General features: G+C 45.2%; 1 protein-coding gene across 5 annotated transcripts in view; it reads right to left on the reverse strand.

The window, feature by feature from the left end:
- The window catches only part of DOCK2 (dedicator of cytokinesis 2), a 1,661,574-nt gene that overhangs the window by 565,447 nt on the left and 1,077,810 nt on the right, over nucleotides 1–18,317 (reverse strand). For all 5 annotated transcript variants that reach the window (XM_073649510.1, XM_073649507.1, XM_073649509.1 and 2 more), the window contains one exon: nucleotides 6,492–6,640. In XM_073649510.1, the coding sequence (XP_073505611.1) occupies nucleotides 6,492–6,640 (149 nt within the window). The remainder of the gene's footprint in view (nucleotides 1–6,491; nucleotides 6,641–18,317) is intronic.

An 18,317-nucleotide genomic window follows, 5' to 3' on the forward strand; every position in this document is an offset into this window, starting at 1 on the left:
TCCTCACTTCGTGACAATTGCGTCTCGTCATCGTCCACCTCTTGTGACAAATTGCCAGCGTCGCCTTCCTGTGGCCGTGTCTGTTCAAATATTTGACGATTGCTACATGGGATCTCCTCTTCCACCACTTCAAGCGGAGCAGGCGAGGGGCCCAAATATGGAAATGGACCAGTGAACAGCTCTTCAGAGTGTTCAACTGTGGGATCAGTTGCTGTCTGATGACACTCGGCATGGTGGGAGGAAGGAGCATCAGGGTGAGTTGGAGTATGTGGTCGAGACTCACGGCTACTAAGACTTGACTGTGTGGAAGACAGACCGAAGGTGGTGGTGCCCAGGTGACTGGAAGTATTATCTGCTATCCTATTAATAACCTATTCACACTGATCAGTTCACAATAGTGGTGTTGTTGTGTGCTTCCATAGTAATTCGGTCAAGAACTAGGAGCGAGAAGATGTGGCTGTTGGTTGTGGCACATTTTCACCTTGGCCACGGCCCCATCCTCTGCATGCACCATCACTAGAATGTCCAGTTCCACGTCCCTTGCCACGCGCCTTGCCCATTGTAAATGAAGTAAAATAGATTACACTCGTACTATCAATGGCAAAAGGGTAATAAAGAGGAGATTCGAACTGTGGAAGAGGAAAACCACAGTTCTAGTTCTCTGGCCTACACCAGAATCTTTTAAACAGATATATTTGTGTCTGAACAGTCAGCGAGACACTCAGACTGTTTTTTTTATGCAAAAAGGTGGATTACACCCAGATTTGAACCATGGAAGAGAAAAAACACAGTTCTAGTTATCTGGCCTACACCAGAATCTTTTAAACAGATACATTTGTGACTGAACAGTCAGCGAGACACTCAAACTGTTTTTTTTTATGTAAAAAAGGCAAAAAGGTGGATTATACCCAGATTTGAACCGTGGAACAGGAAAACCACAGTTCTAGTTTTCTGGCCTACTCTAGAATCTTTTAAACAGATATATTTGTGTCTGAACAGTCAGCGAGACACTCAAACTGTTTTTTTTTATGTAAAAAAGGCAAAAAGGTGGATTACACCCAGATTTGAACCGTGGAAGAGGAAAACCACAGTTCTAGCTATCTGGCCTATACCAGAATCTTTTAAACAGATATATTTGTGTCTGAACAGTCAGCGAGACACTCAAATAGTTTTTTTTGCTATGGAAAAAAGGCAAAAAGTGGATAATACAGAGATTTGAACCGTGGAACTGCAAAACCACAGTTCTAGTCCTCTGGCCTACACCAGACTCTTTTAAACAGATATATTTGAGTCTGAACACTCACAGACACACTCAATTTTTTTTTTTTTGGGGGAGGGGGTATACCAAAAGGTTAATAAGATGGGTTTTTGTACAGTCTGACTGAGGGAAAAAAAAAAGAGGATTTAGATGAAAAAAAAAGGATTTTCCTGGCCCCTGAGACCTGGGGCTAAGTCTAGCAATTTGAAAAGCAGCACACAGGACTGTAATGCAGTGTTTGTTGATATAACCACTGCATCTCCTATACAGCCTGCCAACCTGCCTGGTATCTGGGATGGATATTAGTCCTGAGAAGGACTGTTTGTTTGATTTTGCAGGCTTTAGAGACCCTACACTACCTATTTCGCGGTATAAATCTCTCCCAAGCTCAGCAGCACTCTCCCTACACCATCTGATCTGGAGCGACTGTTTTAAATACTCGAGGTGACGCTGTGCGGCCAGCCAATCACTGTAATGCCCACAACCAACATGGCTGCGGCATTACAGTGACTGGCTGGCAATCCCTGCATGTTCATTGGCTCTGTAAAGAGTGCCAAACGTGCAGGGCGGAGACCCGAGCTCCCGCCCGAGTAACTCGAAAAAGCTCGGTGCTCGCCGAACATCCCGAGTAGTGAGATGCTTGGGCGAGTACCGAGCAGTGTTCTCAACACTAGTGGGACACAATCATGAAGTGGAACAAAATTTATTGGATATTTTAAACTTTTTAAAAAAAATTAAAACTGAAAAGTGGGGCGTGCAATATTATTCAGCCACTTTACTGCAGCAAACTCCCTCCAGAAGTTCTGTGAGGATCTCTGAATGATCCAATGTTGTCCTAAATGACTGGTAATGATAAATAGAATCCACCTGCGTGTAATCAAGTCTCCGTATAAATGCACCTGCTCTGTGATAGTCTCAGGGTTCTGTTTCAAGTGCAGAGAGCATCATGAAAACCAAGGAACACACCAGGCAGGTCCGAGATACTGTTGTGGCGAAGTTTAAAGCCGGATTTGGATACAAAAAGATTTCCCAAGTTTTAGACATCTCAAGCACTGTGCAAGCGATCATATTGAAATGAAAGGAGTATCAGACCACTGCAAATCTACCAAGACCCGGCTGTCCCTCTAAATTTTAATCTCGAACAAGGAGAAGACTGATCAAAGATGCAGCCAAAAGGCCCATGATCACTCTGAATGAACTGCAGAGATCTACAGCTGAGGTGGAAGAGTCTGTCCATAGGACAACAATCAGTCATACATTGCACAAATCTGGCCTTTATGGAAGAGTGGCAAGAAGAAAGCCATTTCTCAAATATATCCATAAAAAGTATTGTTTGAAGTTTGCCACAAGCCACCTGGGAGACACACCAAACATGTGGAATAAGGTGCTCTGGTCAGCTGAAACCAAAATCGAACTTTTTGGCCACAATGCAAAACGATATGTTTGGCGTAAAAGCAACACAGCTTATCACCCTCAAAACACCGTCTCCACTGTCAAACATGGTAGTGGCAGCATCATGGTTTGGGCCTGCTTTTCTTCAGCAGAGACAGGGAAGATGGTTAAAATTGATGGGAAGATGGATGGAGCCAAATACAGGACCATTCTGGAAGAAAACCAGTTGGAGTCTGCAAAAGACCTGAGACTGGTAAGGAGATTTATCTTCCAACAAGACAATGATCCCAAACATAAGGCAACATCTACAATGGAATAGTTCAAAAATAAAGGTATCCAGGTGTTAGAATGGCCGAGTCAAAGTCCAGACCTGAATCCAATCAAGAATCTGTGGACAGAGCTGAAAACTGCTGTTCACAAATGCCCTCCATCCAACCTCAATGAGCTTGAGCAGTTTTGCAGGGAAGAATGGGTAAGAATTTCAGCCTCTCGATGTGCAAAACTGATAGAGACATACCCCAAGTGACTTGCAGCTGTAATCGCAGCAAAAGGTGGTGCTACAAAGTATTAACTCAAGGGGGCAGAATAATATTGCACGCCCCACTTTTCAGTTTTTAATTTGTTAAAAAAGTTTAAAATATCCAAATTTTGTTCCACTTCATGATTGTGTCCTACTTGTTGTTGATTCTTCCCAAAAGAATCCTGTTTGATTTATTATGGAAAAACAATTAAAATGTTAATAAACTTTCTAAATAAGATTTTAAATGACTGTATTTGAAGTACAGTTTTTTAAATGTGGTGATTAATTGGGATTTCTAATATATAGTTCGCTTGAAGCCTCTTCATAACTGAATTTATCCCTAAAATATACCAGAAGATGTATTGTAAAAGTTAATTATTAATTAATGTTTATTTTTTGTGGCCATGCATTTACCAGAAAGTGGCATAAACTACAGTATATTTATGCATTTGTGATTTGATTTGCATATCTGGACCACATATAGCATGCGATGCACCTAATTTACTAAAAGGCACATCTCTTAATAAAACAGGCACATCTTATGCTAGAATAATTTTTAGTAAGACCGCTGTATAATATCTCTATCTTAATATATCTCCTCACTGTTTCATAATAAAATATTTTCAAAATCACATGGATAAGTAAAAGCATTTCAAAGTTATTACCACAAAGTCAGACTTGGGGCTCCATCCTAAAGGTCATAATAGACCACCTAATCAAGAGGTAAGGTTTTTAAAAAACTGATAAAGAAAGATAAAGAAAAATTATTTTTGATGCAATTATAGTTAATTCCTCCAGATGATAGACTTAGCAATGTGGGTGAAATTTGCCCCTTGCTGCGTCAATATTTGTATGATGATAAGGTATCAGAAATACACTTATCTTAAGCTACAGGAAATTTGAAAAACAAATATGATGGATTTTAATGTTCCTTATAGCAGGTTACAATATGCCGTGAAAAAGATTTTTCAAAAACAATCGCACAAATTTGAAGCTTGAAAAAAATTTGGGATCTGTGTTACCTTTAGTAGTTTTTAGGAGGGTTGAGACTAAAAGATATATTACAGAGTAGTTGAAAATGAATAAGGGTGCTGAAGTTTTTTTTTCATGAAAACATGATCATCTGTGGCACCTTAATGGATTATCCCTGGGGAAAATATTATATAGGGAGGAAGCTAAAAACAATGACTATGTAACATATTAAAGAAAAAAAACTGAATTAATAACTTATAACATATCATTTTATGCCACATTACAAACTAGCAAAAAAGACAGGGGGGAATAATCAATTTGATGGGAATACCAATATGAGATGGTAGAGTGCCAATGTCATTAAAAAAAATTCCAGTTAAAGACTGGCTTAAAATTAACATGTACCAGGATGCATGGTCTCCCGTCATTCTGAATATCAAGAAGAGCTTAAGGTGATTTATTAAGAGATTAGGTATATTTTTTGGATATTTTTTTACGAGGGTCTGTTAGCCTTAACAAGAGTATTAGTTTTAAAGCATCATGCTTATTATTGTGCCTTCATATTATAGTGTATGTAATATTGACTTATTGATTAGTACCTTATGGATTCAGTGCCTTTTGACCAGTAACTTGGAGGGGGGAGTGCAAAGAGATGTTTTATTAACTCTGCAAGTTATGGCTATGTATACAATCTTTGAGGAATATGGAGACATGAAACCAGTCAACCAACTCTTGGATTTCATACTGCTTGTACTGCTTTTATGCAATCTGTGGTTGACGTTGAGATAATTTTTATTCTGTAATTAAAATTGGAATTCTGGAGGCTTGTTCCCACTTTTTTCAAGGAGGTGCAGAAGTGAGTGGTGAGCTAAAAATAGATTAAGGCTATGTGCCCACGATGCAGAAATGCTCCGGATTTTTCCTGAGCGTTTCTGCATCTCCCTGGCAGAAAAAACGCATGCGGATTGTACATGCGGATTGTACATGCGGATTGTACATGGGTTTTTCCTGCCAGGGACATGCGGATGTGAAGCGTTCTTCACATGCATTTCCACATACGGGTTGGCAAGCGCTTTCCAAGCGATTTTAGCATCACTTGGAAAGTGCTTGACAACTTGGTCACACTATATAAATCCATGCAAAACCGAAAGAATGGTAAAAAAATAAAAAATAAATATTATACTTACTTTCTGATGGCCCTCGGTGTCCTTGTCCTGGCTTGCCGGCAGCTCGCGGTAGACTAAAAGGACCTGCCATGACGTCATTTTGTCATGTGATGGGTCACACAACCGCCAACGTCAGCAGTCACGTGACCCGTCACATGACTAAATGACGTCACCGCAGGTCCTTTTAGTCTACAGCGAGCTGCCGGCAAGCCAGGATAAGGACACCGGAGGCCATCAGAAGGTAATCATAATGTATATTTTTTATTTTATTCTTTTTTTTCACAGGTACTATGGTACCCGGGTCTGGAGGAGAGTCTCCTCTTCTCCAAACCCGGGTACCATTCGCACATTGAACCGCATGATATCCGCATGTGAAGATGCAGTGATGCGGATGTCATGCTGTCCAATGCAAGTCAACGGCGACGAAAACGCAGCGATTCCGCAAAATAATTGGTAGTGCTGCGGATTTTTCCGCAATAATAATCTGCAGCGGAAATTTCCGCAGCATGTGCACAGCACATGTGGATTATCATTGGGGGACATGGCGGACCTTCTACCAAGCGTTTTTTAAGCGTTTCTGCAGCGGAATTGCCAGTGCAGAAACACTTAAAAAACGCATAGTGGGCACACAGCCTAAGGTTGATGTTTAGGAGTGTGTTGTTGCTTCTCGACCTTCTATTGGCACCAAACTGTGTCTAGGCACAGATAAATAATCAATTACAAAGATTATTGCATAAGGATAACTTGGACAATACTGCTCACTAATTGCTGGACAGAAGATATTATCTGGAAACAGTAAGATAAAAATTGCTGATTAAGCCTAACTTTGCCTCCAAGTTTGCTAACTTGCCAGAATATGCTAATATATGGCTGCTAGTCCAATTCACTGTAAATTTGTGCTTTTGGTATGCTTCCTCCTACATTATAAGGCTCTACTTTGTCTCCCTAACAATTAAATGAGAATGCAATATTGCAAAACACTTTATAATGAAAAATAACTTTACATGTTAGGAAGGGAACAGATGCACGGTAACAGAATTTCAATTAATGAGTTTTAGTCAATCATAGTTACGATAGATCAAGTGACCGCCACAAGATAAACTGCTAAACAACTAATTGAAAATTTTAAACAAATGTATTTTAGCTTTATGTAACCTATATTACTTCCGTAACCTCATGTTACCTTTCTGAAATCTCCATGATGTTGATATTCACATAGCATCATATCAAAGAAGATAGGGATTGTGGCTTTGCGTAATTCATCTTCGGGGATCAGTGTCATTTCCAGAATTGGTCCAACCATTCCAGGAATAAAGCAAATTTTGTTTTGACCTACCACAAAAAGTTATGAAAGAAAATTCATTACCATTTAACGAAATAAAATAATTAAATCATTGTAGACCATAATTAGAGATGAGCGAATGTTTCAATATTCAATTCGGATTATGATCGCTGAATTTGCAATATTCGTCGATTAATTTGTTGAATGTTCATAAAACATTACCGAACGCCATAGGATTCAATGGGGGGGGCTAAAAAAAATGCATATACAACACCTTAAAATGGGCCCAAAGGCTGCCAAAACACATCAAATTACGTGTAGACACCTGGAAAGTGCCATCAATTGACCCAGAGTACAAGTACTATAATTATTATTAATGTAACATTTATTCCGTGGCACTTTACATGTGAAAAGGGGTCACCGTCGGTGACTCAACGACTGGTACAAGAGAAGAGAAGACCCTGCCAGCGAGGGCGCACAATTAATCTACAAGGGATGGGTGAGGATACAGTAGGTCAGGGTACAGCTAGTCGTGCAGCGGTATACTGTAGTGGGGTCACCACGGATTGTACGCTTGTCACAAGAAGTGGGTCTTCAGCTTCCTTTTCAAGGTTTCCACGGTAGGTGACAGTCTGATGTGTTGGGGTACAGTGTTACACAGTAAGTAAGATGCACGGGACAAATCTGCTGAGAGCCTAAATCACCGTGTGAGAGTGGTGAGGATTTCATGACACTCCTCTGATATTTCTGTTGGTTGAATGTATTTTACATGCATGTTACTGCTATGTATTTAGTGCTTATTTCCCTGAGGGCTGCAGTGTTGACTGGAGGCCCCAAGATGTCACTGTCTTTCTCTTCACTCTGGTATAGAATGTAGGTGAAATCTGCCAAGATAGAAGACAAGATACAGACATCAGGCACAAAGACATTGTGAGGGTTAACTAAGTACATCCCATAGTGGGAGGGAGTGCTGTGGATTTCTGAGAGAAGGGTTCCATTTTAGTCAGTCTAGAAGAGTAAGACAATAAGGGAAGACAGATTGTTTCTTGTGTGGAACGACAAGGCCCATGAGGAAAATGACCTAGTTACAGAGGCAGCAGGACGACACAGGCAAGTGAGGAACACTGCAAGAGAAATGCTTAGAAGTCCAGGAAGCATACTGTCCAGCAAGAAAGGGAACCTTGGGATGAGATAGCACCCTGCTGTGGGTGCTGAAGTGTACTGTCCAGTAAGAAAGGAACCTTGAGACAAGGCATCGCCCTGTTGTGGGTACTGAAACAGGGAGAATGTCTCTATGAGTGGCCCCTGGGACTGACATAAGCAAGGACACAGGAAATCAGGGCATAGTGACACACGTGAACCTGTATGTCTCTAGCCCTAAGGAAAATGCAGGCATTTAAGATCTCTCCTCACTACTGTGCCGTGCCTGTTGCCAGAAACAAAGTGCAGACTGTAACTTTGAGAATGGAGCCTGTGTACTGTCTGGCAAGTGATGAAAAATGCATAACCTGTTACTCTATGTTCACCTGTTTGACTGTGCACAAAAAGTACATCGTTTATAACAGCTGGTATGGCTTCTTGACTGAGAGGGATAAATGGGACAGTTCTGCACCTAGCACATTAACAGGGACTGTGGAGATCTCAGATCTCGAAGCATTGTCGCACATGGAACCCCACAGTACACTATTTCCTGTAGCAGGCCAGGGTTTCAAAGAAGCGACACTTGTCCATGACTACCACCCTGTGGCTCGTTACAACTGTAAGCTTTCAGGAGCTCACAACTGAGCAGATTAACTTCTGCACTGATTAATAAAAAGGTGAAAGTCTTCTTTCTAATGACTGCAGGAGTGGGAGGAATCAGACGCTGCGGTCTTCTGGCTCCTCTCTGTTACGGTAAAACCGCGACAACTTGCAAGCTTCAACACAATGTTCACAAGGTAGACAGCAGCGGTGGTCGGTCTCCTAGACAACGAGCTAACTCCTTTATGCTGATAGAGGACAACAACTGCAAGTAGTTTGTATGTTCTCCCCGTGTTTGCGGGGGTTTTCTCCAGGTTCTCCGGTTATCTCCTCAGTAACAAAGCAGCCATACAGGAGTGTTCACAGTTCAAAAAATTAGGGCCTGAAACCACCATTTCCGTGGCCAACAGATTGGAGATCGTGGATTTCCACCTCTTAGCTTTATCATGTGTAGGAGGAAACAATCTTTTACGTAACCACAACTGCGGGACCAAGAGCTGGCTGCAGTGCTGAGGGAGAGCAGAGTATGGTGAAACGGACAAACTGCTGGACCGTGAGTGAGGTGCAGGGGGACATGTTATGGTGGATTGAGAAACATGTGGTGTTCTCAGTGAAACAAACACAGCATGCATATCCACTTCCATTACAGCTGACGGGCTCTCACTCAGCCTGACTGGAGCAGGTAGAGAAGCAGAGGTTCTTCAGTGGGAGACCTGCCTGCCAATACGCACTCCTCCCCCGGCCTCTGGCAGAACAGGGCACAGCAGCGCTGGAGCACAGGAAAGAAAGGGGAGTATACATTTTTTATTTTTTTGCATGTGTGCAGCGTGAAAGGGATGAGGGGTGCCATACATACCAGGATTGGGGGGGTGAGGGGGCCACACATACCAGGATTGGGGGATGAGGGGTACCATACATACCAGGATTGGGGGATGAGGTGTACCAAGCATACCAGGTTTGGGGGGGATGAGGGGTACCATGCATACCAGGATGAGGAATGGGGTGCCATGCATACCAGGATGAGGGGTACCACACATACCAGGATTGGGGGGTGAGGGGACCATGCATACCAGGATTGGGGGGTGAGGGAACCATGCATACTAGGATTGGGGAGTGAGGTGACCATGCATACTAGGATTGGGGGGTGAGGGGACCATGCATACCAGGATTGGGGGATGAGGGGTGCCATGCATACCTGGATTGGGGGATGAGGGGTGCCATGCATATCAGGATTGGGGGGTGAGGGGACCATGCATACCAGGATGAGGGGTACCACACATACCAGGATTGGGAGGTGAGGGGAACATGCATACCAGGATTGGGGGTGAGGGGACCATGCATACCAGGATTGGGGGTACCATGCATACCAGAATAGGGATGAGGGATACCATGTCTCCTAGACAATGAGCTAACTCCTTTATGGTGATAGAGGCCACCATATCCTTAGGTTGCTGATGGTACTTTTCTGTGGGAATGAGCTTGTCTCCAACCAGCCTGGAATATTTCCAGTGAATTATTGTACGACGCTATGGTACCATGCATATCAGGATTGGGGAGTGAGGGGACCGTGCATACCAGGATTGGGGGTGAGGGGACCATGCATACCAGGATTGGGGATGAGGGGTGCCATACATACCAGGATTGGGGGGTGAGGGGTGCCATGTATACTAGTATTGGGGATGAGGGATGCCATGCATAACAGAATTGGGGATGAGCGGTACCATGCATACCATAATAGGGATGAGGGGTACCATGCATACCAGAATAGGGATGAGGGGTACCATGCATACTAGGATAAGGGATGGTGTGCTATGCATACCAGTATTGGGGGATGAAGAGTGCCATGTATACCAGGATAGGGATGATGGGGCCATACATACCAGGATTGGAGATGAGGGAGCCATGCATACCAGGATGAGGGATTGGGTGCCATGCATACCAGGATTGGGGGATCAGGAGGCCATACATACCAGAATTGGGATGAGGGGTGCTATGTATACCAGGATGAGGGGTACCATACATACCAGAATAGGGATGTGGGGTACCATGCATACCAGGATGAGGGGTACCATACATACCAGAATAGGGATGCGGGGTACCATGCATACCAGGATGAGGGATGGGGTGCCATGCATACCAGGATTGGGGGATGAGGAGGCCATACATACCAGAACTGGGGGATGAGGGGTGCCATACATACCAGAATTGGGATGAGGGGTGCCTTGTATACCAGGATGACGGGTACCTTACATACCAGGATAGGGATGAGGGGTACCATACATGCCAGGATGAGGGATGGGGTGCCATGCATACCAGGATTGGGGGATAAGTGGTGCCATGCATACCAAGATGAGGGATTGTCTACCATACATACCAAGATTGGGGGATGAGGGGTGCCATACATACCAGGATGAGAGATGGGGTGCCATGCATACCAGGATTGGGATGAGGGGTGCAATGTATACCAGATTTGGAATGAGGGGTGTCAGGCATATCAGGATTGGGGATGATGGGTGCCATGCATACCAGGATTGGGTGTGAGGGGTGTCATGCATACCAGGAATGGGAATGAGGAGTGCCATGCATATCAGGATTGGGGATGAGGGGTGCCATGCATTCCAAGAATGGGAATGAGGAGTGCCATGCATGCCAGGATTGAGGATGAGGGGTTCCATGCATACCAGGAATGGGAATGAGGAGAGCCATGCATGCCAGGATTGAGGATGAGGGGTTCCATGCATACCAGGATTGGGGATAAAGGGTGCCATGCATACCAGGATTGGGGATGAGAGTTGCCATGCATACCAGGATTGGGGATGAGGGGTGCCATACATACTAGGATTAGGGATGAGTGGTGCCATGCATAGCAAGATTGGGGACGAGGGGTGCCATGCATAGCATGATTGGGGATGTGGGGTGCCATGCATACCAGAATTGGGGATGAGTGGTCCCATGCATACCAGGATTGGGAATGAGTGGTGCCATGCATACCAGGATCAGAGATGATGGGTGCCATGCAAACCAGGATCAGGAATGAGGGGTGCCATGCACACCAAGATCGGGAATGAGGGGTGCCATGCACTCCAGGATTGAGGTTGAGAGGTGCCATGCACACCAGGATTGGGGGTGAGGGGTCCATGCATACCAGGATTGGGGGTGAGGGGTGTCATTCAAACCAAGATAGGGATGAGGGGTGCCATGCATACCAGGATAGGGATGAGTGGTGCCATGCATACCAAGATAGGGATGAGGGGTGCCATGCATACCAGGATAGGATGGGGGGACAGGATGGGGGAAACACAAATACCAGGATTGGGGGCAGCACATACCAGCATGGGAGACCATATGCCAATAAAAATGCTCGCCACCCGGGCGTAGAACGGCTTCAATTGCTAGTATATATACATATATATATATTGTAATGCAGCGGCATTACTGTAATGGTCCAGGGTGACTGATCACATGACTGTGACATCAGCACAGGTCCTGTGAACACAGAAGGTCTGATCACATGACTGTGACATCAGCACAGGTCCTGTGTGCACTGGAAGATATATAAACCCTGGTAGTTTTGAAACAGGTGTGTGAAAGGCATGAGGCCTGTTCCCTGTGTGGGACACCATTAGCCTGGAGAGGCCTAGAGAGGCCTGGTGAAGCTTAAAAGGCAGAGGCTGGATCCTTGTATGTAAAAGATGTCAGTAGCCTTGGAGGGCAAGAGGCTTGGAAGACAAGAGTCCTGAAAGGTAAAGGCTGGATCATGTGTGTGTAAGAGATGCCAGTAGCCTTGGAAGGTACGAGGGCCGGAGGCCCCATCTGGGAAGCCGTGAAGCCACAGCGGTGTCAGAACCGAAACTGACTGAAGCAGCTAAAACCCGGCAAAGGTAAAATCACTGCTTGATGTGGACATTTATATTGTTAACTTGCTGAAGGCTGTATCTGGAGCCAAGTGGACATATCTGTCACTGGAAAGGCTCTTGGACATTATATGTGTAACATGTCGGCGAGCCACTGAGATGGACTCGGTTATGAGCGGTTTATGATAATTACTTTATGACAATTACTTTGGCGAATATTGCAAAAACAGCGATTCCAATCTGAAACGAATATTTAAATATTTTCTCGCCTCTAATCAGAAACAACTTTAAAAAAATTATGTGGGTGTTGCATCACAATCTCCTGGTGATATGGTGGTGGAGGATGAAGAGAAGGAGGAGGGCAACATAAAATAGAACAATTCCTGAAGGGTATACCCATTTCTGGGTGTGAAGGGGTGCATGGGAATAGACCCCCCAAAAAATAACCACTGGATTTGAGTTTATGTTTGATGCTATCATCTGGTGGTATTGAGAAGTCTGGCCCAATTCAGCCCTTGTTCATTTTTATAAGAGTCAGTCTGTCAGCATTTTCAGTTGACTGGAGGATTCTCCTATCAGTTTTATCAGTTATAAAGGCCCCAGCGGCACTAAAAACTATCTCTGACATAACGCTAGTGGCCAGGACTAGTGTTGAGCCACCCCCGTAGTGTTCGAGTTCGGTTCGTCTAACACCCGTGTGTTCACCGAACTGTTCGTCGAACTGTTCGTCGAACACCTTCGAACACCATTAAAACCAATGGCAGGCAAACAAAAACACATAGAAACACATAGAAAACACCTTCAAAGGTGTCCAAAAGCTGACAAACTGCTCAGAAGACACAACTAACACATGGAAAAGTGCCAAGTACATATAGTCATGCGAAAAGAAAAGAGGTGGAGGAGTAAAAGGAGGGGGAGACACAGATATAGGCATGCCATGCCCTTCTAAAAGCAAAGAAGTGCGAAGCCGACACGGCCAGTCCGTTCCTGCCCGTGCCACCTCCGTGTCGCCGGGTTTGTGCCAGAGCAGCGGTGGACCCTGACGGCCAGCCCCCCTCTCCCAATACTGGTGCCTGTCCGCTGGTGGGTCGAGCGAGCCCCCCTGTGGTGGAGGCAGCTCTAAGCTTTTTAATTTAAATTGACTCTCTAATTTGAATGAATACACTTTAAATCCTTTTACAAGGATCTATTGGAGGGCAAGTCTCATGCCAGCAGTCGCGTAATTCCAGCTCCAGTAGCGTCCACTAAAGCTGCTGCAGTTAAAAAGCTTTTATAAGGATCGAGCTCGGCAGTCCACCGCAAGGCGTCCTACCGCCAGTCCCAGCCCCTATGCCTTGGGGTGCCTCCTGATGCTCTTCACTGAGTATCCCGGGGTCCCGAAGCATTTCCTTTGAAAAAATTAAGTGTCCAAACTACAGGTGGTATAGCTTGCTTAACAGCTGAGATAATCCGCTGACTAGCAGACACTGCTACTAGGCCCAAAGTATTTCCTGGGCTAGATGCAGTTAAAAATTTGTAATTAGATACTCTCGTTGGATGCTGAGAAAGCATTCCATAGAGTCTCCTGGCACGCCATATATTATTCTCTTAAAAAGCTTGGGGTAGGGGTCTAGGGGACCCTTTTATAGCCAAAATCACGGCCCTGTATCGCAATACGTCACCTAGGCTGAAGATAAATGGAACTGTAGCACCCCGACTGCTCGGTTGCTACAGAGGTATTGCACCTCACCCAGAGGTGTGATATCTCACTCTCAGGTAAGGAAGAAGTGTGGATCAGGACCCCGACACCTGCATGCATTACACCACATTGCCGTGGGGCAGGGCGACCAATATGCCCCTGAGATGGGCACGACAGTCCCTGTCCCTGGCTGGAGTGGGGGGAGGGAACACCGAGGAAGGGGAACCCTGTAGTGCAGGAGCAGGGAGGAAGCAGTTCCTGGGTGTATTGAGAAGGGAGTATAAAAGGTGGGCACCATCTTAGTTCAGTGCAGAGAAGTCTGAGCAGAAGTGACAGGGAGCAGGGGCTCTGCATGAGCTCTGCTACGGATGCGGGCCTAGTAACAGAGGCCCAGGCCTGGAAGAGGGAAAAGGAAGGAAGAGGAGCGGAGAAGGCTCCAGGAATGAGGAACGAAGGGATCCCAGGGGTGCGGACGGGCGAGTCGCCACCGCACACCCGAATCCACCTGCGTAGAGGGGTCAGGCCAAAGGGGGAGACCGGTATCCGAAACTAGTGGAGACGGGAAACGACCCTCTGCTAGAAACCGGAGGCTGTGACATTTTATGTGGCGCAGCCCCTCGCTACACCCACTAGGAAGGCACCACATAGGGTCAGGGAAACTGGCGCCAAGTTTACCAAGAGGCGGCCCGAGGCAGCCGGACAGAAGCGTTGGTAAGAAAGGCCAGACAAAGGACACACAAAGGGGGTCCTGTGAAGCGCTCCAAAGTTATCTGGGAGTTGTGTGAGCCCCTCACCTGGTGAGCACAGTACGACGTGGGCAGCCGTTACCTGCAGAAGTGGTCTGGATAATAAGAACTGTGAGTAAAGGCCCTGGACTGCATCACTGACTCCGTGTCGTTACTGCTGCTGCCCTGCATCATCACCCCCATCCTCCACATACACTGCTCTGAGGCTATACTCCTCCCGTGGGGAGTTACACTACGCTCTGCTGCACCCACAACACCAGCCTCAGCGGTCTGCCCTGCAGTGGCGGTTCACTCTGACCGCAATCCGCGAGTGGCGTAGTCGGACATTTAAACATCAAAACCACATAAATAGTTCCGCCACTGGTTTGACTGCCCTGAGCCACGGAACCGGCTCGCCGCCACGGAGACTACAACCACCAGCATCCACCAAAAAGGGTCCGGCTCCGGGTGTCCCAAGGCCCAGGGGGTGCGTCAGAACATTTTCATCACCTTTCATAATCACCAATGGGACAAGGCAGGGATGTCCTCTGTCCCCTCTCTTATACATCCTAGTGACGGAGCACCTGCTCTCATCAATTCGCCATAACCCCAATATTAGGTGGATTGAGAGGCACCGAGTACAAGTGCTCTGCATTTGCTGATGATGTCCTAGTATATATCACTCAATCACATATATCCATCCCTGCTGTTATGGCTGAAATAGATCACTTTGTTACATGGTCAAATTTTAAAATCAATGCAGCGAAGTCTGAGGCCCTCGATGTCTCCCTCCCCAAATCCATACAGGATTCCATCCAGTCCAGCTTTCCCTTTGCCTGGCCCTCACAGGGTATCAAATACTTAGGAATTCCTATTCATAGAGACCTCTCCCATCTATGTTATCTTAATTTTGGGCCCTTTATTGAACAACTCCATACAGACCACAGTTGGCAAGTTTGAACTGTAAGATTCACTACGTGAACCACTGGTGTTTTGTGGAAAAGCACATGTACACTGTATTCCAAATTATTATGCAAAAAGTGTTTAGGAGTGATAAGGGAAGAATTTGTTTGTTTGTCAGTTAAACTCATTGATGGTGATGTGTGTCAGGGCTCTTTATATCACTGTAAGCAATTGCAGACACCTGTGCTAATTAGTTTGGCAGGTGTGTCCAATGAAAGACAAGACTACTTAAGAAGGCTGTCCCACATTATTAAGCAGCCTACATTTTCTGCCAAAATGGGAAAGAAAAAGGATGTGTCGGCTGCTGAGAAGCAACAAATTGTGGAGTGTTTAGGTCAAGGCATGACTACAATCAACATTGTGCGATGATCAGGATGAAGTGTCTTGGCAATCAAGAAGTATGTAGCAGATTCACAGTACACACGTGTGCATGCTGATAAGGGCAAATTGAGGACTCTTTCCTACAGGCAATTACGTCAGGTTAAAAGAGCAGCGGCAAAAAAGCCTTGTCATAGCAGCAGACAAGTTTTTGAAGCTGCTGGTGCCTCCAACGTCCCCCGAACAACAAGATGCAGGGTTCTTCAGAGGTTTGCAGCTGTGCATAAGCTATCCTGTCGACCTCCTCTATCCACTGCACACAAGCAGAAACGGCTCCAGTGGGCCAAACAATACATGAAGACTGACTTCAAAATTGTTTTGTTCACGGATGAGTGCCGTGCAATGCTCGATCGTCCAGATGGATGGAGTGGAGGATGGCTGGTTGATGGACACCCCACGCAAACACGGCTACAGCGCCAACAAGGAGGAGGTGGAGTAATATTTTGGGCTGGAATCATGGGGAGAGAGATTGTCGGCCCCTTTAGGATCCCTCAAGGGGTAAAGATGAACTCCATAATGTATGTAGAGTTTCTCAAACAGCACTTCCTGCCATGGTTCAAGAAGAAGAACCGTGTATTCCACAGCAAGATCATTTTCATGCATGATAATGCACCGTCTCATGCTGCACATAACACATCTGCATCTCTGGCTGATATGGGCATAAAAGGGGACAAACTTATGGTGTGACCCCCATGCTCCCCTGACCTCAACCCCAATCAGAACCTCTGGAACATCATCAAAAGGAGTGTCTATGATGGCGGGAGGCAGTTCACATCTAAGCAACAGCTCTGGGAGGGTATTCTGTCCTCATGCAAAACAATTGAAGCAGAAACCATCCAAAACCTGACAAATTCAATGGACGAGAGAGTTCAGAAGCTCCTTTCGAACAAGGGGTCCTATGTGCAAATGTAACATCACCTAGAATAAAGTTTTGAGTTGAAAACTGTTTGATTTCAGTTTCTAATAACCTGCTAATGCTTATAATTTAAAAAATGACAATTTTTTTGGTCTTTATTAAAATGAAAAGGTTGATTGAAGAGTGTGGGGGATCTAAGAGAGTGGCAACCCAGTAGTCAGGATTACTTCGAATTCTGACAATCTGAGGGTCATGTTGCTGGTAGTGCAGGAAGAAGGCACTCATGTGTCTTGCGCATCTAGGAGCCCCAAAATTATTTTCCGGGCTAGATGCGCTAAAAATTATTATTAATTTTAAATCTGGTGGAGCTTAGTATAGATGGCCTAATATAATCAGTACTGCACACTGCTACAAAGCCCAAATAATTTTCCAGCCAAGATACAGATAAACATGATTAGTTATTTTAAATCTGGTGGAGCTTAGTATAGATGGCCTAATAGAATCATTACTGCACACTGCTACAAAGCCCAAATTATTTTCCAGCCAAGATACAGATAAACATGATTAGTAATTTTAAATCTGGTGGAGCTTAGTATAGATGGCCTAATAGAATCAGTACTGCACACTGCTACAAAGCCCAAATAATTTTTACAGCCAAGATACAGATAAACATGATTAGTAATTTGAAAGCTTAAAACGGTTGGTGAGGTGATTTTAACCAATCATCAAGCTTTTACTCTCCCCAGGATGACACAGGGGTATAAAAGTCGTTTTGGATCCATGATTTGTTCATCTTTATGAACGTGAGTCTGTCTACATTATCAGTGGAGAGCCGTCTGCGCTTATCTGTCAGCACACCACCAGCAGCGCTGAACACACGTTCAGACAGAACGCTGGCTGCGGTGCATGACAAGATCTCCAAGGCTTAAGTGGCGAGCTCCGGCCATTTATCCAGAGTGGAAGCCCAAAAAGAGCAAGGGTCCAGTGACATAGTCATGGCTTCAATGTTTACTTGGAGATACTCCTGTACCATCGTCTCTAGGCATTGACTATTTGTCAGACTTCTTGTCTCCTGTGGCCTTGCAAAGGATGGGCTAAAAAAGTGGTCAAATGATTCCGCAAAATTGATGTTACCAGCAGATACTGTGTTTCTGTTACGGTTTGAGTGCTGAACACTCGACGGTCCCACGATTGGCAAGTTGGAACTGTGAGATTCACTATGTGCACCACTGGTGTTTTGTGGAATAGCACATGTAAGATTCTGCAACAGTCTCTGCTGATACTCCTGCATGCATGCATCCCTTTCTATGGCAGGAATAATTTCTGCAAATTTACTTTTGTACCGGGGATCTAACAGTGAGGCAACCCAGTAGTCAGGTTTATTTCTAATTTTCACAATTCGAGGGTCATGTTGCAGGTAGTGCAGCAAGAAGGCACTCATGTGTGTTGTGCATCCAGGAGCACCAAGTCCCTGTTGTGTTGGTGGCGAGGTAACAATCATGCTTCCTTCCTCTGTCCTCTCCCCCCAACCTC

The sequence above is a fragment of the Phyllobates terribilis genome, unplaced genomic scaffold (genome assembly GCF_046119375.1).
Source record: "Phyllobates terribilis strain yellow unplaced genomic scaffold, ASM4611937v1 Scaffold_10__3_contigs__length_209671492, whole genome shotgun sequence".
In the NCBI taxonomy this organism is placed as follows: domain Eukaryota; kingdom Metazoa; phylum Chordata; class Amphibia; order Anura; family Dendrobatidae; genus Phyllobates; species Phyllobates terribilis.